Source organism: Equus quagga, chromosome 9 (assembly GCF_021613505.1).
Source record: "Equus quagga isolate Etosha38 chromosome 9, UCLA_HA_Equagga_1.0, whole genome shotgun sequence".
Taxonomy (NCBI): Eukaryota; Metazoa; Chordata; class Mammalia; order Perissodactyla; family Equidae; genus Equus; species Equus quagga.
The window spans coordinates 51,009,446-51,031,131 of record NC_060275.1 but is presented as its reverse complement, the minus strand read 5'-3'; the positions used below and the strand labels follow the sequence as shown (position 1 = coordinate 51,031,131).

Sequence of the window (21,686 nt, the reverse complement as noted above, 5' to 3'; positions counted from 1 at the left end):
TACATAAAATTTTAATAGTGTTAACTCATTTTTCTAATTCTCATATTTTGGTTAGTTGTGAAATTTCAGTTTTTCGTATGTTCGTTGGTCATTTGTTTGTATTTTCTCCTTTTGATTGTTAATGTCTTTTCACTCTTTCTCTTATTGGTCTTCACCTTGACTGATAAAGGCTTTTTTCTCCTATGGATGCTAATTCTTTGTCTCCTGTTGCACTTCCCCCCCATAATTTATAATTTGCCATAATTTTTTGAAGTTGTTCTTTTTGAAGGGGTTATAATAGATATAAAGATTCTTTAATGTAAATATCTTGCATAGTATGGCTATCCTTATGTCGGTGTTATAAAATATTAACCTCTATTTATTCTGGTACTTTAGTTTTTACATATTTAAATGTTTAATCTGTATGAACATAATTGTTATGTTAATACTTTGCTCCAAATAAGTTTACTTATATATTGACATGAAATAATATGTCTTTGTCTGGGAGTCCCCTGCTGATGTTAAAACCCTTTCAAAATGTCCCACCTAATCACTCATGTTCCTAGGTGGCATATAATAGGAGAAAAAGCAACCTTGTTAAGCAAATAGGTGTTTATGGATAGATTTGTGCTTAATTATGCAAAGGCAAAATTTAAAAATATCAAGACTTGAATTTCTTAGATAAATGTTTTAATTGTTACAAGATTATAATATACTATCAGTATTTTCATATTCTTGTAAACTTTGAATAGTGCATTTATTTCCTTTGAATAATAATTGATTTTATTCCTATTATTTTGGATAGACACTTGGCATTTCACCTGAAGAGAAATTTGTTATTACAACAACAAGTAGGAAAGAAGTTACCTGTGATAATTTTGGTAAGCAATGTTAAGTTCATGCTTTTATATTTAATGTGTTCTAGTACATCATAGGGCAATAACGATTTTATTACATAGGTAAGCTTCTAAAAACTATTGATGATTTTGGTTACTTTGTTGGCATGCGGAGAGGTAACTGGCTATATGTGCACAGTTCGTGTAGAGGTCATATTTTTCGAGCAAGACGACAGAACTGTTTATCATTTATGGCTACAGAGGATGAGATGTTGCCCAACTTAGCCACAGGTCTTCTTTGTGGGCCCTCAACCAGCTTCGAGTCTTTCATTATCTTTTTTTATCCAATTCGATTCTAAGACCTGCCAGTTTTTCATGCCTCATTCCTTTTGAATTTAGCCATTTGTCTCCATTCATGTTGATACCACTCTAAAGTATTTTCTCATCTTACTTCCAGCGATAATTTAGTTTATAAAGAATTGAGTGTTTCAGATGAGTGAAAGTATGTGAGCCTATTCCACTGATATTTTTAACAAAACACAACTGAATTTATAGATCAATCCAAACATTGATCTATACCATCTTTAAAGTTATTTCATAGATAAAATTTGCATATTCATAATTAAAAATTTATTGTGTTTCTGATACTAGCTTAGCACTTAAGGTATTACCTCTTGATTACAGATGAGACTGTTAAAGATGGAGTCACTCTATACCTGCTACAGTCAGTCAATCAGTTACTACAAACAGCTACAAAAGAACGAATTGACTTCCTACCTCACTATGACACACTGGTTAAAAGTGGCATGTATGAATATTATGCAAGTGAAGGACAAAATCCTTTACGTAAGTATTCCATTTATACTAATTTTGATAAACTATTACTCTTCTTTATCCCCTGATCACATGTCCTATTCCTTCACTTTAAAAAAAATTCATTCTACTATGTTAGAAGACTATAACCAGTCTTTGTGAACTTCCTTCCTGCCATCTCTTCATCACGATATATTTCTTTTTCTACCCAAGTTATCTTACTTCAGAGTGAAGATAGATACCTCTCCTTTAAAACTAACCCAGTATTAGAATTTCTTTCTTTTCAACTCATAGGAGATCTGGTACATACACATCTTTCCATATCCTGTATCCTCTCCTGATTTATTCTTCCTGGCTTCCTATAGACCTCTCCCAAATGAGAAAATATTTGTTTTACTGTGCACATTGGTATAACTGAGTTGCACAAGTAAGTGTTCTGGTCTTCATTTCTTTATCATTTCCTTCCACCTTTACTGCTTGCCAGTTTTAATCCTCCCTTTGGATTATTTGCTAGTGATCTTTACAAATCAGTTGATTTAGAGAGTCTGGACCGTGCCAAAGTTTTTAATACTACTTTGGTGTTCATTATAAACTTTCTTATTAAAAATATTTTTTCTTCTTGTGTAGGCATTATCGTTTTTAGGAAATTAGAAAACATAGATAAGCAAAAGGAACATAAAGAACATCCATATCTTTACCACCCAGATATAACCACCACTAACACTTTGGTATTTATCATTTCAGACCTTTTCATATTGTTTAATTCTTTTCCCTTTTAGTGGTTTTATACGATGCATACTTTTTAAACCTACTTTTTAGTTTAAAATCAAATGAGCATCTTTAACGTAAAGGCATACCTGGTCTTTTTTTTTTCAAGGTTGGCCCTGGGGCCGGCCCCGTGGCCGAGTGGTTAAGCTCACACTCTCCGCTTTGGCGGCCTGGGGTTTCACTGGTTCAGATCCTGGGTGTGGACATGGCACCATTTGTCAGGCCATGCTGAGACGGCATTCCACATGTCACAACTAAAAGGACCCACAACTAAAATATACAACTATGTGCTGGAGGGATTTGGGGAGAAAAAGAAAAAAAAAAAAAAAAATTGGCAACAGGTGTTAGCTCAGATGCCAATCTCAAAAAAAAAAGATTGGCCCTGAGCTAGCATCTGTTGCCAGTCTTTTTTTTTTTTCCTTCTTCTCCCCAAACCCCCCAGTACCTAGTTGTATATTCTAGTTGTAGGTCCTTCTGGCTTTACTCTGTGGGACATCGCCTCAGCATGGCTTGATGAATGGTGCTAAGTCTGTGCCCAGGATCTGAACCAGCAAAACCCTGGGCTGCTGAAGCAGAGTGTGTGCACTTAGCCACTCGGCCATGGGACTGGCTCCAGGCATACCTGTTTTATTGCACTTCAGGTTTATTGCACTTGGCAGATATCGTGTTTTTTACAAATTGAAGATTTGTGGCAACCCTGCATTGAGCACGTCTGTTGGCACCATTTTTCCAACAGCATTTGCTCACTTTGTGTCTTTGTGTCACATTTTGGTAATTTCACAATGTTGCAGACTTTTTCATTATTATTGTATTTGTTATGGTGATCTGTGATCAGTGATCTTTGATGTTACTATTGTAATTGTTTTAGGGTGCCATGAACTGTGCCCATATAAGATGGCAAACTTAATTGATAAATGGTGTGTGTGTTCTGACTGCTCCCCTGACTGTCCATTCCCCTGTCTCTCTCTCTCTGCTTGAGCCTCCTATTGCCTGAGACACAACACAATTGGCCTGTTGAAATTAGGCCAATTAATAACCCTACAGTGACGTCTAAGTATTCAGGCAGAAGAAAGAGTCACACATGTCTCACTTTAAATCAAAGGCTAGAAGTGATTAAGCTTAGTGAGGAAGGCATGGAAGGCCGAGATAGGCCAAAAGCTAGGCCTCTTGCACCAAATTAGCCAAGTTGTGAACACAAAGGAAAAGTTCTTGAAGGAAATTAAAAGTGCTGTTCCAGTGTTCACACGAGTGATAAGAAAGCAAAACAGCCTTATTGCTGATATGGAGAAAGTTTTAGTGGTCTGGATACAAGATCATACCAGCCACAACATTCCCTTAAGCCAAAGCCTAATCCAGAGCAACGCCCTAACCCTCTTCAATTCTTTGAAGGCTGAGAGAGGTGAGGAACCTGCAGAAGAAAAGTTTGAAGCTAGCAGAGGTTGGTTCATGAGGTTTAAGGAAAGAAGCTGTCTCCATAACATAAGTGCAAAGTGAAGCAGCAGGTGCTGATGTAGAAGTTGCAGCAAGTTATCCAGAAGATCTAGCTAAGATCATTAATGAAGGGGCTACACTAAATAGCAGATTTTCAGTGTACACAAAACAGCCTTGTATTGAAAGAAGATACCCTCTAGGACTTGTGTAGGTAGAGAGGAGAAGTCAGTGCCTGGCTTCAAAGGACAGGCTGACTCCCTTGTTAGGGGCTAATGCAGCTGGTGACTTTTAAGTTGCAGCCAGTGCTCATTTACCATTTGAAAATTCTAGGGCGCTTAAGAATTATGCTAAATCTACACCGTCTGTGCTCTGTAAATAGAACAACAAAGCCTAGATGACAGCACATCTGTTTACAACGTGGTTTACTGAATGTTTTAAGCCTGCTGTTGAGACCTGCTCAGAAAAAAAGATTACTTTCAAAATATTACTGCTCATTGACAGTGCACCTGGTCACCCAAGAGCTCTGATGGAGATGGTACAAGAAGATTAATGTTGTTTTCATGCCTAATAACACAGCATCCATTCTCCAGCCTGTGGATCCATCAAGGGTTAATTTTGACTTTAAAGTTTTATTATTTAAGAAATACATTTCTTAAGGCTATAGCTGCCATAGATAGTGATTCCTCTGATGGATCTGAGCAAAGTAAATTGAAAACCTTCTGGAAAGGATTCACCATTATAGAGGCCATTAAGAACATTCATCATTCATGGGAAGAGGTCCAAATAGCAACTAAACAGGAGTTTGGAAGAAGTTGATTCCAACCCTCATGGATGACTTTGAGGGGTTGAAGACTTCAGTGGAGGAAGTAACTGCAGATGTGGTGGAAATAGCAAGAGAACTAGAATTAGAAGTGGAGTCTGAAGAGGTAACTGAAATGCTGCAATCTCATAATAAAACTTAAACAGATGAGGAGTTGTTTCTCATGGATGAGCAAAGAAAGTGGTATCTTGAGGTAGAATCTACTGGTGAAGATGCTGTGAACATTGTTGAAATGACAACAAAGAATTTAGAATATTATGTAAACTTAGTTGATAAAGCAGTGGCGGAGTTTGAGAGGATTGACTCCAATTTTGAAAGTTCTACTGTGAACGAAATGTTAGGAAACAGCATTGCATGCTGCAGAGAAATGGTTCGTGAAAGGAAGAGTCAATCAATGTGGCAAACTTAAAATTGTTGTCTTATTTTAAGAAATTGCTATAGCCACCCCACCTTTCAGCAACCACTGCCCTGATCAGTCAGCAGCCATTAACATTGAGGCAAGACCCTCCACCAGCAAAAAGATTACGACTTGCTGAAGGCTCAGATGATAGTTAACATTTTTTAGCAATAGAGTATTTTTTAATTAAGTTGTGTACTTTTTTTTGTTAGACATAATGCACACTTAATAGACTACAGTATAGTGTGAGCATAACTTTTATATGCACTGGGAAACCAAAAAATTTTTGTGATTCGCTTTATTGCCTTATTTGTTTTATTGTGGTGTGGAACCAACCCTGCAATATCTCCCGCATGTGCCTGTTTATGTCAATATATATTTGTTTTTAGTAGTTACACAGTATTTGGAGACGACAGTTTATTTGAACAATGGCCTATTATTAAATGCTCAGGTTATTTCAATTTTTTTATTGTTACAAATGACCGAACATTCTTGTGACTAAATCTGTGTGCACATCCTTACTTTGCTACTAGTACTATCACTACTGTCAGCTACAGTGCTAGGCACTATGTCAAGTACTTTATGAGCATTTTCTCATTTAATCCTTAATCTTATGTGGTAGCTAATGTTAGGTAACGACCCTATTTTGCAGAAGAAACTAAGGCTACAAGATTTCAGGTAACTTGTCAAAGGCCAACCTGCTAGTAAGCGTTGGAGCCAGGATTTGAACCCCAGCAGGGTGACTGCAAAGCTTGAACTCGTAAGCAGTATATTTATTACCTCTGACATTGTTCTTTTCATACTGAAAAAAGTTCTTATTTCTCTCATGTTAACATTGTACTCTTACTCCTTCCACCATCTTCTGCTCAATATTTTGCTCCTGTTTATAGCAAAATTCCTCAAAAGAGTTGACTGTACTCAATATCAGCAGTGCCTCTCCTCCCGTTGTCTCCTATTTACTCTCCTGTAATTACTTTTTTCAGGTCACCAGTGACTAAGTCCAGTGATCAATTTTCAGTTCTCATTTTACTCCAGGGATTATTTGACACAGTTTATCACTTCTTCCTCCTTGACATAGTCTTTATTTGACTTTTGAGTGACCACGCTCTCTTTGTTTTCTTCCTACCTCACTGTCTGCCTTCTCTCTTCTCTCCCCACTTTCTTTTTTTTTCTATTGAGATATTATTGACATAACTCCCACCTTATTAATGTAGAAGTGCCTCATGGCTTAGTGATTGGTCCTTATTTTCTCATACTTCCTGATGTGGTGATCCCGTCCAGTCTCATGGCTCTAAATACCATCTTTGTAGCAGTGACTCCTAATTGGAGGTGGTGAGAAATGGTCATTTTTAGTTAAATATTGAAAATAATGCCATACTTACCTTCTCAGTTCCAATTTTGTCTCTCCAACTGCCCATGTGGCATCTCCACTAGAATATCTAAGATGGGAACCCTAACCTGTTCACTGAATCCTGTACTATACATAGTTTTCCCATCCAAATTGATCATTGCTCTGTCCTTCCAGTTGCTTAAGCCAAAAATCAAATTGATTCTACTTTGTCTCATACATTTCATTCAATCTGTCAGAAAATCCTCTTGGCGCTATCTTCAGTATTTATCTAGAAATGACTATTTCTCATCACTTCTGTTGCTAACAGCAGGTCTGAGGCTCCATTATATCACCTAGGTTATATAGTGGCCGCTTAACTTGTCTGTCTCTTTTCATGCCTGTCCACAGAAAGTTTGAGAAGTCAGATCATGCTATTCTTCTCTTGAAAGCACTCATGGCTCCCCATTTCGCTAAGAGTAAAAGCCATAGTCTTTACAATTACGTGCTTGGCCTTAGCAGCTGTGCTTTGTACCTCTCTGAGTTTGTTTCCACGACTCCTCTCCCTGCTTGTTCACTCCATTCCACTGCCAACTATATTCTCAGCTTAGGACCCTCTGCCTGGAATGCTCTTTGCCCAGATAGCCCCTCTCTGATTCCTTCACCCCATTCAAGTCTTGTTTATCTGTTACCTTCTCAGCAAAGCTTATCTTGATCACACTGTTTAAAATGACCCTTTCTTTTCTCCATCGCATATACCACCTTCTAACATGATAAAAAAATTTACTTATTACAATTATATTTCATTTCCCATCTTCCTGTCTAGAATGTTAACTCAATAAGAACAGGACTTTTTTCTGTTAAGTTTTGGAAGGATGCCTGGCAAATAGTAGGTGCTTAAATATTTGCATATTGAATTAATCTTAATTCTGTCTCTGCGGATACATTTGTAAATGTATAATTGTGGAGTCAGTAGGTGTATTCATTTTTAAGACTTTTGATATAGATTAATTGCCTTCCAGATTGGTTATTCCAGTTTTCATTCCTACCATGATCATATGAATAATCAGACAGTCTCACAGTTGAAACTCTTGTTTTGACTTCTGTGACTTTACATTACATTGCTGGGTCTTTCCTTGCTTCTGTTTCCTTTGCCTTTGGTGCAGCTTCTGGTTATTCTTGATTGTATGGTGGACATTTCTTCAAGTCATGCTGATCTTTCTTTTTATACGTTTATGTTAGTGAACTAATCCAAGCCTTTAGCTGTTTATTTCACTGAAGCAAAAATCTTTATATCTGCTTGTCTTTATTCTCTCAGTTAAGCACAATATGTGTTCCAGCTCCCTATGGGACACCTCTACTCATTCAGCTTGATATAGTGGTAGGGCATCACTTCTAAAACTGAATTTTTCTTTTTTTCTCTCTCAATCTCCCTTTTTGGGAAGAATGACCATTTATCCAGTTTTCTAGAGCAAAGACTCAAAACCATCTTGAATTTCTTTTTCTTTTCCTTTTATATCTTATTAGATACTAAATTCTACTCATTTGTTCCTTTCAGTTTCTCTTAACTCTTTTTTTTCCTCCCATTTCCTACACTGTCCCTTCTTCATTTTCTAGAGTTATTACCCTTAACCAGATCCTTATACATATCTGATTTGTGGTAATTTCTTTCTAAGTAGTTTATAAACAGCTATCTCGTAAGTGTTTAGAGTATGAGAGTTCTTGTTGGAGTTCTACTCTGTTGATTAATTACAGCTTTAGTTGGGTTGAGCTTCAGTGGAAGTAAGAGACATAAATTTGGTATGTTCCCCTTTTTAACTAAGGGAAATAGTTTGAGTAGTGACCTTGAAGAAAGGAGCATATTAAGAACAATGCTGAGCCAGTGATAAATTTGAATGTCAACTTGGTTGTGTACTAGGAAATCAATAGCAGTTCTGTGTCAGTTCAGCAGACGTAGTCTGCCATTTTACAAATTACTATTAGTCATAGATTTCTATATCTAAATTAGCTCTTACTAGACATTTTTATTTTATTTTTGTAAAGGTTAACCATATATATATATATTATTGTTTTCTTTTTGATGGGAAGATTGGCCCTGAGCTAACATTTATTGCCCATCTTCCTCTTTTTTTTCTCCCCAAAGCCCCAGTACGTAGTTGTATATCCTAATTTTAAGTCCTTCTATGTGGGATGCCGCCACAACATAGCTTGATGAGCAGTGTGTGAGTCCATGCCCAGGATCCAAACCAGCGAACCCTGGACCACCCTTGCAGAGCCTGAACTTAACCTCTACGCCACTGGGCTGGCCCCAGTAGACACTTTTTTTTTTTTTTTAGTGTATTACTTTTTTTTTTTTTAAAAGATTTTATTTTTCCTTTTTCTCCCCAAAGCCCCCCGGTACATAGTTGTATATTCTTCATTGTGGGTCCTTCTAGTTGTGGCATGTGGGACGCTGCCTCAGCGTGGTTTGATGAGCAGTGCCATGTCCGGGCCCAGGATTCGAACCAACGAAACACTGGGCCGCCTGCAGCAGAGCGCGCGAACTTAACCACTTGGCCACGGGGCCAGCCCCCCCAGTAGACACTTTTATAGTTGCTTTATATTTGCCCCCAACTCTGTAAATGTGCTTACTTTTGACTTGCGCATGACATAATTACATACATCAGACTACTGTTTGGTTTTATGGTCATAGTCTTTGATTTGTCTGCTATATCTGTATGTCTGTCTTCAGATTATAAGCTCCTTGAATCCAGGAATCATGGCTGGTTGACTCATGGCATGTTAATGCCATACAAATACTGGTTGATGACTGCTTTTTTTATGCTGGTGATGTTTGGTGACGATGCCTTTCTTATGTATTGTATCCTTAGAATCTGGATAATACTCTAATTCTAACTCTTTGGGAAATAAAAGTGATGGCTTAAGGTACTTCAGAGTTTCTTCTGCTTTGAACCTTTATATGAAGTATTTAGGAGGGAAAAGTTAAGCAATGTGTTTTCTTATTCTCTTCCAGCATTTGCTCTTGCAGAATTGATTGACAATTCATTGTCTGCTACTTCTCGTAACACTGGTATTAGAAGAATACAGATCAAATTGGTAAGAAAATAGTACTGTAGAGCAATTTAGCTTTTTTAGAAATATTACAGGTTCGTTGGGGAAAAATTAGAAAATAAAGTAAAAGTGGAAGTAATTATCTGATGTATCTTCTTGCTGAAATTTTTTCACGTGCCCTTTTTTCTGTGCATCTATGTATACATGTATGTGTGATCATAGTGTACATTTTATTTTTTGTGATCTTCTACTTTCCCTTAACAAAACATTGTAGACATTGTCATATCATGAATATTCTGCAATATAATATACCATTGCTACAGTTTGGTTTATTGTCTTATAGTATAAGTTACGTAATCAGTTGTTGAACATTTAGACCTTTTTTTTCTGTATTTTTGCCATTGTTAGCAATGGTGACATGATGAACATCGTTATAGGTCTTTGTATACATCTCTGGTTAGTTTCACAAGCTAAATTCTGAGAAATGGAATTTCTGGGTTAAAGGACATGAAGAATTCTAAGACCTTTGATTTATACAGCTGAAGTGCCTTTCAGAAAGTTGTGTTAATTTACAGTTCCACCAGCAATATATGAGTGAGCCCATTGAATCACTATTTTTATATTAAACTTTTCATGTTTTTAATATTGATTTGATTTTTCCTGTCTTTTTGAACTTATTTTATTTCATAGCATTTTGATGAAACACAAGGAAAACCTGCCGTTGCAGTGATAGATAATGGAAGAGGAATGACCTCTAAACAGCTTAACAACTGGGCCGTGTATAGGTTGTCAAAATTTACAAGGCAAGGTGACTTTGAAAGGTTAGAAAACCTTACTTTTTTTTTGGGCAGCTGGGTATTTTAATAAGGATAAGAACTCTTTTATTTCTTTAAATTATACACGATACATTGGAGATTTTGATGTCAGCATGTTTATTTAGTTTTTTATATTATAGAATTCTTGTGATCAATACTTAGAAGTAGTCAAAACTACAGAAATCATATTGTGCCCTTCCACTGAACGATTCTTTTTGCCTTTCCTGAGGTATGTAGGAGTTATGTTGATATCTTGAGTACTTTGGAGCTTTTCCGCCTTTTCTTACTGACTTAAGTTTGATGGAAGCTGTGTAGTTGCTAGAGCAGTAGAATGATTTTAAAATAGGCTTTAAAAATCACTTGATACCACTTGCAAAATGTTTAATGAACCACATGTAGTTCTGTTGAGCTCATTATTGCTCCACTTTCAGGGCTCTGTGTTAAAACATTCACAGTTGTTAGGGAATAGAATCTACGCAGGAGTTTTGAATCAGAATATGTTTGTGGAAAATATCCTGAATGAGAATGTCATAGAGGAAACAGAATATACTAGAAGCTCTCAAAGATATAAAGATTTAGGTCCTTGGGTTATTAGCTGAATTCTATTAAGAGCAGTGACCCACAAGTCTTTTGATATTTTGAGATATGGTGTCTACTTCAGAAAACATACTTGGGAAGACTGTTGGCATTCTTGTTAGGTAGTTAGTATTTGTTCACGTCCTGTTTTGCTCTTTGCTGTGTCAAGGAAAGTCACCCAAGTTTAAGGATCAGTCTCAACAATGTGTTAAAAATTAATATAGTTAGCACATTTGCCTTCTCATTTCTGAAATTTCTGCACCCTCAGAATTTTCATCAAATTTGTAAAGACTTAACAGTGATGAGAGGCAACGTACTGAAGAACAAGGGCTCTGGAATTATTTGACCTGATTTGAATTCTAATCTTACTAGTTTTATGATGTTGGTCAAGGTACTTCTTTTTGTCACCATTCACATGTCTATAAAAGGAGAATAATGCATCATAAGGTTTTGTGAAGAACAAGTGAGTTAGTACATGTAAACCTTAGGATAGAGCCTGGCATATAGTAAGTAGTCGATAAATATAAGATATCATTTTGGTTATTACTTCTCATTCTTGGCCTCAGACTTTTCTACAGCCATTCTTCTTCACTATTTTCACGAGTACTTGTCACTTCAAGGATTTATAAAATAGCCATAGAGAAGGTAAAGGCCATTGTCTTTTATAGTCTAAAGATAGATTTCAGCATATGATAGAAATATCAAGTAGAAGGGAAAGGGGAACAGATGGTAGATTGGGCAAAAAGTTCAGAACAGTGTTAGTTAAATCAAATGGAAGAGTAGAGTCTATAGTTATTAAATGAAGTTAAATCTTAACTGAATTTATGGAACATTCACTCTGATTTTCCTCTGGATTTTAGCACAACACAAACTTTTAAACTTAGTCTAAATCTTAGGGACGTTTTGTTTAATTTTTGGTAGAAATCTACCTGTTGCTGGTTTTGGTTTTAGCTTTATAGATATTGTGTTCAGTAAGTAATCAATTGTTGTTATAGTTGTTATGTACTCATACTATCTTTGAGTCCAGTATCAGTCCCTTGTCCTACTCCAATTTCTGTTAGCCTCAAATGTACTCTCACTCCCCTGTCTTCTACTCCTGTAGAAAAAAATCATCAGTTGCTTTAACTGCTTCCACTTTAGTTTTTACTGGATACAAGGGTGGATGTCATGGGAGACAGACTATGGAACAAAAGGAGAGACAGCCTGAAAGTGCAAAACAGCTGACTGACTTGGCTTGTAGCTTATGTTGTAGTAGAGGGAATAACAGAAGTAGACACACAAAAACATTTATAAGCATTTCAGTTATTGATTATTGCTGTTAAGAAAATGTTGAGTAATGTGTTAGAGCCTAATTGCCATCTGCTTTCAGTAAGGTCGTTAGAGAAGAGGGCAGCCTCTTTGAGGTTGCATTTGAGTTGAGGCGTGAATGATTAGAAGAAAACACCCAGATGAAGATCTGAGGGAAGTGTATTCCAAGGAAAAGGAAAACCAGCAAAGACAAAGACCCTGAAATTGTGATCAGGTGGTTTTGTTTGTGAGACAGAAAGACGACCAGTCTGGTTAGAACATAGTATATGAAGGGGAAGATAGAGGGAGATGAGGTAAGAGTTCTAATTTGGCAATATTCTTTATAGCTCTCACTCACCTTGGTACTATCCCTCCATCCACCCTTCTTATTTTGAAAAATTTCAAGCCAAAAAGTAAGTTAAAAGAACAGTTTTAGCACTCATGTATCCTTCACCTAGATTTATCAGATGTTAACTGTTTGCCACATTTGTTATCTTCTCTCTGTTTATCTGTCTGTATGCACATGCACATACACATATTTTCTCTTCCTAAATCATTTGAAAGTAAGTTGCAGACTTTGTGACATTTCACTACTTAATACTGTAGCATGTATCTCCTTCAGAGAGACATTCTCATAAATAACCATAATACTATTATCACATCCAAGAAATTTATTGTTGATTCAGAATATCTAATGTCCATATTCAGATTTTTTTCTCTTTGTCGTATCTCTCTGGTCTCCTTTATTCTATAAAAATTCCCCATGTTTGTGTCTTTCATGAAATTGTCATTTTTTTGGTAGAGTCTGGGCTAGTTGTAGAATGGTTCAGAACCTGGATCTGAGTGTTTCCTAACCTTATTCTTATTTTCCTGCTTTTTCTCCCCAAATTCCCCAAGTACATAGTTGTATATTTTAGTTATGGGTCCTTCTAGTTGTGGCATGTGGGATACTGCCTCAACGTGGCCCAAGGAGTGGTGCCATGTCTGCACCCAGGATCTGAACCGGTGAAACCCTGGGCTGCTGAAGCCAAGTGCTCAAACTCAACCACTTGGCCTCGGGGCCAGCCCCTTTAGCCCTATTCTTTTCCTCAGCATTTTATGAACATTTTCAAACACTGAAAAGTTGAAATTCTACAGTGAATACCCAGACACTTATACCTAGTTTCTACCATTGAAGTTGCTTTACCACATATCCGTTTGCTATTTATCCCTCTAACCTTCAGTTCATCTTATTATTTTTTTAATTAAAAAGAAAAATTTGAGGAAGATTAGCCCTGAGCTAACACCCACCACCAATCCTTTTTTTTTGCTGAGGAAGATTGGCCTTGAGCTAACATCTGTGCCCAACTTCCTCTATTTTATATGTGAGATGCCTGCCACAGCGTGGTTTGATAAGCGATGCATAGGTCTGTGCCCAGGATCTGAACTAGTGAACCCTGGGCTGCTGAAGCAGAGTGCACAAACTTCATAGCTGCGCCACCACATTGGCCTACAGTTCATCTTGTTTTTTGATTCAGTTCAAAGTAAATTACAAATATCAGTAAACTTTCTCAAGCATTGATATGATCTAGAATTCAAATTTTTATCTTTTGAGTTGAAATTTACATATAGTGAAATGCTCACATCTGTCTTAAGTGTATCTTCATTGAATTAATTTATTTTTTTATGGCCATATAATTCATATACCATAAAATTCACCATTGAAGTATACAATTCAGTAGTTTTGAGGATAGTCACAAATTATGTAACCATCACTACTAATTCCAGAATATTTGCATCACTCCAAAAGAAACCCAGTACCTGTTTGCAGTCACTCTCTATCTCGCTCTCTCTCCCCTACTCTGGCAGTCACTAATATAATTTCAATAGTTGTTAGTCTGCTTTTTAAGTTGTTTTTCTTAACATCTTAATTTACAATAGTCCAGTTTGGATGATGCCAGCTTAATGTCAATAATATATAAAAACTTCACTCCTATATAGCTTTGTTCCCCTCCCACTTATTTGTATTATTATTTTTATATAAATGACATCTTTCTACATTGTAATCCCATCCACACAGTTTTAGATAATTCTTTGTGCAGCTATCTTATAAGTCAAATAGGAGAAGAGGTATAAAAAAATACATTTATGCTGTCTTTTTCTATTGGTCTATGTAGTTACTCTTTATTTCTTCTTGTATCCCAGTTACTTTCGAGTGTCCTTTCATTTCAGTCCATAAGACTCTTTTTAGTAGCTACTCTAAGGCAGATCTACTAGTGACAGATTCCCTCAGTGTTTGTTTATCTGGGAGTGTCTTAATCTCTCCTTCGTTTTTGAAGGCTACTTTTGCTAGATAAAGAATTCTTGGTTGATGGTTTTTTCTCTTGGCACTTTGAATATGTTAGCTCACTGCTTCTAGCTCCATGGTCTCTGCTGAACAATCAGCTGTTAACCTTATTGAATATCCTTTGTATGTGACCAGCCACTTCTCTCTCTCTGCCTTCGAGGTTCTCTCTTTTTCTTTGGCTTTTAACAGTTTTATGATTCTGATGTGTCTAGGTTTGGATCTTTTTGAGTTCATCCTATTTGGTGTTTGTTGGTCTTCTTGGATGTGTAGATTAATGTTTTCATCAAATTTGGGAAGTCTTTGGCCATTATTTCTTCAAATATTCTTTCTCTCCTTCTGTGGTTCCTATTTATATATCGGCATGCTTGATGGTGTTTATAAGTCTCTGAGGCTCTGTTCGTTTTTCTTCATTCTTTTTTCTTTTTGTTCTTCAGATGAAATAATCTCAATTGACCTACCTTTTAAGTTCACTAATTCTTTCTTCTGCCAACTCAGATATGTTCATGAACCACTTAACTGAATTTTTCATTTCAGTGAAGTGGCTTCAGAATTTCTTTTTGGTTCTTTTATTTATAATTTCTGTCTTTATTGATTTTCTCTATTTGATGAAACACTGATCTCATACTTTACTTCATTAGACATAATTTCTCTCAGTTCATTGAGTATGTTTAAAATAGCTGATTTAAATCTTTGTCTAGTAAGTCCAATGCTTGGACTTTTCTCCAGGACAGTTTCTACTGACTGCTGTTTTCCCTGTGTGTGGGCCACACTTTACTATTTCTTGTAGGTGATAATTTTTTGTTAAGAACAGGACATTTTAAAATAATATGGCAACTCTGGAAATCAGACTTATCCACCTCCCCAGGGCTTGTTGTTGCTTCTCTTTTTTTGTTTGTTTGTGTAGTGACTTCCCTAAATTAATTCTGTAAAATCTCTCTTCTTTATCTTGTGTTGCCAGTGATGTCTCTGCTCAGTTAGCTTAGTGGTCAACCACTAATTGGACAGTTTCTTACACGTCTGGAACCACTAAGTCACCCAGCTTTTGCTGAGGGGTTCTGTGTGCATACTGGGCTGTTTTTAATGTTCAAGGAGGCAGTTCACAACTCTGCCTTAGCCTTTGCTTCTTACTTGTGTAGAACCTCAAAGTCAGCCAGAAATGAGAGATCTTTCTTGAGTATATGTACAACCCTGCACGAGTGTGACCTTCTCGATTCTCATGAATATGTTGGAGCTTTTAAAAAACACTATGGACCTCTTATTCCTCAGTTTTTCCTTGTAAGTTTTTGGCCAGATTCTTGTTTGTTCCCAACTGATTTGATTGCCATAGTCAACTGTGATGATAAACAATTACACTGACGGTTTTTGACAAATGACCCAGGGGAAATGGATAAAGCATGCTAAAACTATACAGAGCTAGCTGTTCTTACTGAGATTCAGCTGTGTGTCTTGAATAAAACACTCCTTGGATTGGTTAATTTTTAGAGTTCTGAAAAAGTTGATTTTGATAGTTTTTTGGGGTGTTCTTAACGTTTTTATCAATGAGTGGGTGTTCGTAGGTCCTTACTTTGCTATTCTGGAAGTGCTCACTCTAGTGTCTGATTTTTAACAAATGCATACACCTGTATAATCCAAACCCCTATTAAGATATAGAATATTACGTAGAAAATTTACTCATGATTTGGGCACTGTTATAATCACTGCCTTTGAAGTTACATTAGATACCTAGAACATAATTGTGATACTGTGTGTTCATTTAATTGTTTTATGGAAGAAAGAAGGGTGACATTAGTTAGATCTGCTGGGTGGCCATAATTCAGGTATGTGTTGGATCAGTGCTACTTTCTGCACTTTCAGCTTGCTCAGCAATTAAAAGGCTCTCAACTCAGGGAGTCATTTTTGGGAAAATAAAGATAGTGCGCCATATGGCTCACTTCCCATTGCCGCTTTTAGATTGTAAGAATGGGCTTCCAACAAGATTTGCCCTAATTTTCCTAAAGAAGAAGCTTGTCTTAAATGTTTTTCTGCATATTAAGATGAGCTTTTGTTTACTTTCTGATGTTTGTATTTACTTGAATTTAAAGAATGAGTATGTCACATTTAGACATCCCACTTTAATTTGGTTATTTCCATTGTCTTGCACATTTATTCCAGAAACTCTAAAAGAGATCTGAGGCATTTGTAAGTTTTGTTGGAAGTAAAGTTTTCTTCATTGTGGCTGTTTTATTTCCCCTGTGGTAGATTTGAGATAGTGAGATGTAAATATACGTATATAGTCACTCTACCATATTTCCTGGCAATGACTTTTATTGTTTTTAATTTCTTTTACTAATTTGATCCTCTCTCTTGTTCATTTTTCTTAGTTTCAACACCTTTTATGACTTGTATCAATGGAGATTTTGTTTCTCTGTTCTAATAAATCAACTACTCTTGTCTCACACAGATAGAATGTCCTCTTATATTGTATCAAGAATATGAATATCTTCTGAAAAATTCTTTTGGACTGTGATATAAATTTATTCCTGAGGGAAGTGACTTTCTAAATTCTCCAGAAGACTGCTTCTATGATGCAAAATTGTTTCTCAAGGTCTTAGATTATTTTTCTGCTTTTGTTTATCTTCATGAAGGAATATTTATATAGCCCTTGAATATAGGTATAGGGATTTTGCTGGACTCGTTTATACAAGTCTAAAACCTGCTGGAAATTTGTATTTTCAGCCTTATTTGCCATGATAAGAGTTTTTGCCTAGGTTGGGTTTGCATGGATGGTTTGGGTTGAAAAAGGAGACTTACTGCCTAGTGATTATGTGTCCATTCCTAATCACTGAACAGAATTCTTTAGTTTTGAGTCAGAGTAAGTAGATGTGTGTCCTTTTATCTCTGAACTTCCCTCTCCTTAAACTTTTGTATACTTCCACATGTTTTTTAAGGAGAATATTTAGGGGAGGGTATTTTCAGACTATTTCCTAGAAGTATTGCCATAGTAATTAAAGTCTTGGAACCCATTTACTCTTTTTATTTTTCTTAATAGACATTAGGTCCATAGAATTTGAATCATAGTTCTTGCTTTATAACAATTTATCAATTTAGGCCTTGCCCTTTTAAAGTTTATTTGTTGAAAAATTTAATAAGTTAAATAACCAGAATCTACCACCTAATCCAATAAGGAGAATATTTCCTGTAACTTACATCTGCGTGCTCCCTTGTTCTATTTCTTTTCTCCCCACCAAAATTAACCACTGTTTTGTATTGTTTTTCTGTTTCTTTGTTTTTCTAAAAATATGTTTATCCAATTTTGCTTATTTTTTGATATTATGGAAAAGGGTAATCATACTGCATGTTGGTCTATGAGGGACTTGCATTTTCACTTAATATTGGGTTACTAAGATTTTATCTTTTGTAGTTCATTCTTTTTCATAACCATATAATCTTTTGTGTATATCGAAAAGAAATCTTGCTGTATTTGTCCAGTCTCTAGCCAGTGGGCATTTGGCTTTCCGCCCAAGTTTGTGAGTGGTAGTGTCTTTCATGTGGGTGTATGTGTGTAGTGTGTTGTGTTATATGTGTTTCCTGGTCCAGATCTGTATACATTCTTATGTATATGCCTAAGAGGGAATTTGTGGGTTATAAAAATGAATGTTCCAATTTAGAAGATAATCGCAAATTGTTTTCTAAAGTAGCAATTTATACTTCTACCACTTATGAAAGTTTGATAAAACTCACTTAGGAAACCATTTGGATCTGGTATGTTTTGGTGGGAGCAATTTATAACTATTGCTTTGATTCCTTTAATAGAGTTCTAAGAATAATTAGGCTTTCTGTTTCTTACTGATTTAGTTTTGGTAAGTTATATTTTTACTAGGAATTAGTCTATTTCATTAAAGTTTCAAGTTTATTGGCATATAGTTGTTGGTAATGTTCTCAAAGAACCGGTGTTTGCTTTGATAAATTTTCTTTATTGTTTTTCTGTTTTCAAATTCTTTGATTTCTGCTCTTTATTATTTATGTCTTTCTTGCTTTGGGATTGTTTTGCTCTTTTGTAGTATTTTGAGGTGTATTCTTAAATTATTGATTCGAGACCTTCTTTTCTAAGATGACTATTTTCTGTTACAAATTTTTTTCTCAGAACTACTTTTGCTGCGTCTCACAAGTTTTGATATGCTGTATTTTCACTTTCATTCAGTTCTGTGTAGTTTTTATTTCCCTTGCAACTTGCTCTTTGATGCATGGTTTGTTTTAGGAATGTGTTGTTCAATTTCCAAGTATTTTCAATAGATTTTCTTGTCTTTTCCAAAACACTTTAAATAGTTTCTGTCATGACAGCTCTGTGGAGTAAGAAGAGCAGATGATGTCCTCGTGTATTAAGCGGGGAGAGGTGAATGGCTGGTCTGTCTTCACTCAGCAGCATTGTACAGTCATGGTTTACCACCAGTTATTCTGATTCTTGGATACATTGAGGTAAAACATTGCCCAGGAAACCCCCGGAAGGATGTATCTTCCAGCAGCTCCTCTTTTGCTGCACAGCAAGGGCTCCCCAGAACCCATTTTAAAAACAATATGGATTTTGCTCTGGTTATGATGAGGTAGTTTGCAGCAGACTGCTTTCTAGCCAGAAAAAACTGAGATAGCTAGATAAAATGAAAATTAGTTTGAAGGCATAGGAGAACTGTTGAAACAACCAGGATTGGGGAGGGAGGGAATGTTCCAAAAGCGGGGAAATCTCAGAGATCCAGCCAGTACAGGCACATCTCATTTTGTTGTGCTTCACTTTATTGTGCTTTGCAGGTACTTTTTTTTTTTTTTTATTAATGTTATGATAGATTACAACCTTGTGAGATTTCAGTTGTACATTATTGTTAGTCATGTTGTGGGTACACCACTTCCCCCTTTGTGCCCTCCCCCCACCCCCCTTTCCCCTGGTAACCACCGATCAGATCTCCTTGTCAATATGTTAACTTCCACCTATGAATGGAGTCATACAGAGTTCGTCTTTCTCTGACTGGCTTCTTTCGCTTAACATAATACCCTCGAGGTCCATCCACGTTGCTGCAAATGGGCCAATTTTGTCTTTTTTTATGGCTGAGTAGTATTCCATTGAGAATATATACCATCTCTTCTTTATCCAGTCATCAGTTTCTGGGCATGTAGGTTGGTTCCACGTCTTGGCTATTGTAAATAATGCTGCGATGAACATAGGGGTGCAAGGGACTCTAGGGATTTCTGATTTCAGGTTCTTAGGATAGATACCCAGTAATGGGATGGCTGGGTCATAGGGTATTTCTATTTTTAGCTTTTTGAGAAATCTCCATACTGTTTTCCATAGTGGCTGTACCAGTTTGCATTCCCACCAACAGTGTATGAGGGTTCCTTTTTCTCCACAACCTCTCCAACATTTGTTGCTCTTGGTTTTGGATGTTTTTGCCAATCTAACGGGTGTAAGGTGATATCTTAGTGTAGTTTTGATTTGCATTTCCCTGATGATTAGCGATGATGAACATCTTTTCATGTGTCTATTGTCAATAGATTTTCTTGTCTTTATGTTGATTTGCAGTTTGATTTCATTATAATCAGAGAACATACTCTATATGGTTTCAGTTCTTTTAAGTTTGTTGAGATTTGTTTTATGATCCAGGATATGACCTATTTTGGTGAATTTTCTATGCGTCCTTGAACAGAATGTGTATTTTGCTGCTGTTGTGAGGAGTGTTCTGTAAATGTCATCGATTAGATTCTGTTGGTTGATGATATTGTTCAGTTTTATATTCTTGTGGATTTTCTGTTGGTGTGTTGGTAACTAAGAGAAGTATAACTTATTTGCAGATTTGTTTCTTTTCTCTTTTCAGTTCTCTGAATTTTTACTTTGTGTGTTTTCAACTTGTGTTATTTTGTATATACGTAGAACTGTTATGATTTCTTGGTGAACTGACACTTTCATCATTGTGTAATGCTGCTCTTTGTCCCTGGTAATTTTCTTGCTCTGAAGTATATTTTATGTGATATTAGTATAACCACTCCAGCTTTATTTTCATTCATGTTTGCATGGTGTATCTTTTCTTATCCATTTTTTAAAAAACTACCTATAACATTGTATTTGAAATGAGTTTCTTGTAGGCAAATATATAGTTGGATCATTTTTTTATTCACTCTGCCAATTTTAGTGTATATGTACCATTACATTTTATGTAATTATTGATATATTAGGACTTAGGATCTCATGTTTTAACTTTCTATTTGTTCCCTTTGTTTTTCCTTTCTCTCTTTTCCGGCCTTTCCGTGGTTTACTTAAACATATTTTAGTATACTATTTCTTTATAGTGTTTTTGAGTGTATCTTTTTTTTTTTAATAGTTGCTGTAGGGAATACTATATACATACTTATTAGTTTACTAGTACAGACGTTTTACCACTTAAAGAGAATTGCAGAAATCTTACCAATTTATTTAGGTCTTTTAACTCTCTCCCATGTATAGTTTTCTTAAGTGTTACGTCTGCATACATTGAGAACCACATCAGATAATGTTATTTTCATTTCAGCAGTCTAATAATTTTAAAAACTCAAAAGGAGAAAAATATTCTTTTACTTACCCGTGTATTTGTTTCATTGTTCTTTATTCATTTCCTGGTAATATTTTATCAACTTTGACGTTAATATAGCTACTCCACCTTTCTTTTTATTATTGTTAAAATGGTAACTCTTTTACTAACCTTTTAGCCTATTGTCTCTATATTTAAAGAGAGTTTCTTTCAGGCAGCATATAGTTGTGTATTAAAATTTGACAATCTCTGCCTTTTAACTGGAATGTTTAGACCAATTACATTTAATGTGATTAATGGTATGTTTGAAGTTAGACTTACATCTTTGTTATTTGTGTTTTATTTTTCCTGTTTTCCTTTTTGTCTACCTTCTTTCAAATTGAGTATTTTGTCTGTGTGTGTGTGATTCCATTTTATTTCCTTTGTTGGCTTATTAACTGTTACTCTGTTTTGCTTTACTGGTAACTTTTGGATTCATAGTATACACGTTTAATTTATCACAGACTATATATCAAGTAATATTACACCATTTCACATATAAGTACATCACAGTAGTACCATCCATGCCATTTACCCTGTCTTCATCTTTGTGTTTTTATTTTTATACATTTTATGTTGACATATATTACAAATATCAAAGTATATTCTGGTTGTGTTGCTTTAAACAGGATTCCTTCTAGCTAGTTAACACATCAATCACTTCACATATTTATCTCACTTTTTGGTGAAA

At 35.7% G+C, this 21,686-nt stretch overlaps 1 protein-coding gene across 1 annotated transcript in view; it reads left to right on the top strand.

The window, feature by feature from the left end:
* Window positions 1-21,686, top strand: part of SMCHD1 (structural maintenance of chromosomes flexible hinge domain containing 1) — a 136,587-nt gene that overhangs the window by 7,301 nt on the left and 107,600 nt on the right. Inside the window, exons 2-5 of the mRNA XM_046671568.1 lie at window positions 785-860; window positions 1,500-1,661; window positions 9,385-9,467; window positions 10,113-10,243. Of these exons, the coding sequence (XP_046527524.1) occupies window positions 785-860; window positions 1,500-1,661; window positions 9,385-9,467; window positions 10,113-10,243 (452 nt within the window). The remainder of the gene's footprint in view (window positions 1-784; window positions 861-1,499; window positions 1,662-9,384; window positions 9,468-10,112; window positions 10,244-21,686) is intronic.